Source organism: Myotis davidii, unplaced genomic scaffold (assembly GCF_000327345.1).
Source record: "Myotis davidii unplaced genomic scaffold, ASM32734v1 scaffold478, whole genome shotgun sequence".
Classification (NCBI taxonomy): Eukaryota; Metazoa; Chordata; class Mammalia; order Chiroptera; family Vespertilionidae; genus Myotis; species Myotis davidii.
Window position 1 is genome coordinate 3,945,777 of NW_006289570.1, and position 2,629 is coordinate 3,948,405.

General features: G+C 62.5%; 1 protein-coding gene across 4 annotated transcripts in view; it reads right to left on the minus strand.

Annotated features, from left to right (window-relative positions):
- ZMAT5 (zinc finger, matrin-type 5) overlaps positions 1-2,629 on the minus strand; it is a 19,557-nt gene that overhangs the window by 4,511 nt on the left and 12,417 nt on the right. For 3 of the 4 annotated variants that reach the window (XM_006762065.2, XM_006762064.2, XM_015562884.1), the window contains exons 3-4: positions 2,096-2,158; positions 711-791 (exon numbers count right to left, since the gene is read on the minus strand). In XM_006762065.2, the coding sequence (XP_006762128.1) occupies positions 711-791; positions 2,096-2,158 (144 nt within the window). The remainder of the gene's footprint in view (positions 1-710; positions 792-2,095; positions 2,159-2,629) is intronic. The other variant, XM_015562885.1, reaches the window with a different exon arrangement.

Consider the following 2,629-nt stretch of genomic DNA (forward strand, 5'->3'; position numbering starts at 1 on the left):
TGCCCCCCACGCCTGTGGAGCTGGACAAGGGACACGCCTGCAGGGAGCCTGGGCCTCAGGAGGAGCCCACCCCTGGGGGCAGGTGCTGTGGGGCGCGGCGCAGGGCAGAGCGGGTGGGTCTCGGCTCTGTCAGTGCCGGTCTCTGACCCTGGGCAGGAGAAGCCTCAGCTTCCCGGACTGTCTTCCCATAAAATGCCCTATAAACACCTTTGCTCACTGAGTGAAGACCGAGCAATGGGTGGAGTTCAAACAAGCTGGGTGCGAGATGGGTCGGAGTCATGGGGCGGTTTGGGATGAGCCTGGGGCCGGAGGAAAACAGCCACCCTGCGGACCAGCGCTTCCGCGGGCCAGGCCTGGCCAGCACTGCGTGCATCGGCTCCCTCCATCTCGAGAGCGGCCACGTCTGACAGGCCAAGACACTGCCTCTGAGATTAAGCCGTGCGCCAAGGACACCAGGGGTGTAGCAGAGCCAGCGGGGGCGCGCCTCTGCTCCCGGCCCCTCCCCTCTCCCATCCCTGTCTCCACTAGGTGTCTTCAGGTTTGGAGGCAGTTTGACACCCACCCCATGGCCCAGCAGCCCTCAGCCAACCCCACACGGTGACCATAAGAGACAGGGAGGTGAGGAGGGACAGGCAGCTCCCCCAACCTCAGCTCTTGCACTCTCCCCCCAGCAGCCCCCCACCCCATCCCTGGTCCCGACCAAAACGCACCCTCCACCTGGATACTCAGCTCCTGCAGGTCTCGCTCAGACATGTGGGAAAATCTGCAGTTGGGGCCGAAGTCACACTGGCCTGCAAGGGGGAGACAGTTACTCGCTGCTCCGGCAGGGAGGGCTCCGCTGGGGGCTGGGGGTCACTGGAGGTTTAGGGGCAAGACTTTAGGGGTTGCCCTACCCCTACCCCTGAAGAAAAACTCGACTCTCTGGCCCCGCTCTCACAGCAGCCAGAGCAACCTGTCTGCTCCATTGTTCCCGCTCATGACCCTGCCCCGGCTGGGGGTCAAACCCCACTGACACCTTCCACATTTAGGATGCGCAGCCTCTGCAGGCGTGGCTCTTGTCACCACTCGGTGATCCCCGCCTCAGGAACTACATGTGGGTCCCCGAAAAGGTCATGCTTCCTCTGCACTCCAGGCCGTGCCCCTCCTCCCCCCGGGGGCCGGTCCGCTCACTTGGCTTGGTGAGCAGCTCCCAGAAAGGCCTGAATGGCTGCAATCTGCACCATGAAAGGAGGTACACCGTCCAGGGTGGCTTTCTGAACCTCAACCGAGAAGACCAAAATGTATCTCAAAATAACAGAAGACTGGAGGTGTCCTAAGCCAGCGCCACCTCCCAGTGAATATGCCCTCCATGGGGAGTCCTGGGGGAGGCCCCGACCTGCAGGCCTGGGGCCCGCGCCGGGACAGCGCCATCTCCTGACCTCGCTTCCCCGGGTCAACAGCAGCTCCTCTCCCCAGGGCTGCGCCTTTACACCATGTCCATCACCGAGGCTTTCATCTCTGCCTCGGCCGCTAGGAAGCTCAGGGCCAGGCCCTCATGGCCAGCGTGGAGGAGACGCATGCTCCCGGCTTCGTCCTATTTTCCTTCCCTTGTTTTCACCCGCCGTGGCTCCTCACTGACTGAGGTCTTCACCTCTAAACCACAGGCCTCTTTCCTGGCTGGATACTGAGCAGACACATCAGCACCTCGCGCCCTAGGCTCTACTTCCGCACCTTCTGGGCACTGCCAGCCCTGCTGCCCCTCCAGCCCTGCCTGCTGGGAGCGGGCTGGGCTCCCAGGCTAACTTCATCCGCCAGTCTAGCACCCCCACCGGCGTCTCCAGGGTTACTTGCCACCTCGCAGCGATTGCTGGTTCCCGCGAGCTGATAAAATCACATTCTAGGTCTGAAGAATGAGGACAAGCCCCTGGAAGTCCTAAGGCACGACCCGGGGAGGACCCCCACGGATCAGTCAGCTGAGGCTCCAAGGCCACCAAGGGGGTTCAGGATGGTGGCCAGGGTGGGGCAGAGGCTCGGCAGGGGTCTGAGCAGGCCAGGCTGGCAGGCTGGTCCCTGGGGAGGGACAGGGGCAGAAGCGGAGCTGAGTGGCACACCTCACCTGTCAGCAGAAACTTCCTGCAGGGCCGCTTGTTCTGTTCATCCAGCAAGATGGCAGCTGCATCTGTGAAGAGAGAGGGGCTGGGTTCTGACCTGCGCTGCACGCAGGTCCTCCCTGAGGTCGGGAAGGGAAGTGCCCCCCCATCCATAAAGGGACAGCCACAGACGGGATGCTGGGCAGAGGGGTCTGAGCTTCGGGCGACCTCCCACCCCGCCCAGACCCCGCCCAGACCCCGCCCAGACCCCGCCAAAGGCAAGCTTGGAGGCCAGAGGCTCTGAGCTCTGCACAGAATCCCCCAGGGAGGTGGGTGGCTGTGTTCTTGTTTGTTTTTAAAAGCTGGTACCGCAAGGTCTTTCTGCCCTGTCTCTGCAACCTCTTAGAAATCTGTAATTATTTCAAAATAGAAAGCTAAAAACAATTCCCGGTGCCCAGGAAGCTCACCAGGAAACAGGACCCAGGCACCGCTCCACGGGCAACACGGCAGAACACTCTCCCCGTGCCCTCCGCATGCCAGCTGCGGGCTCTCAGCGCCAG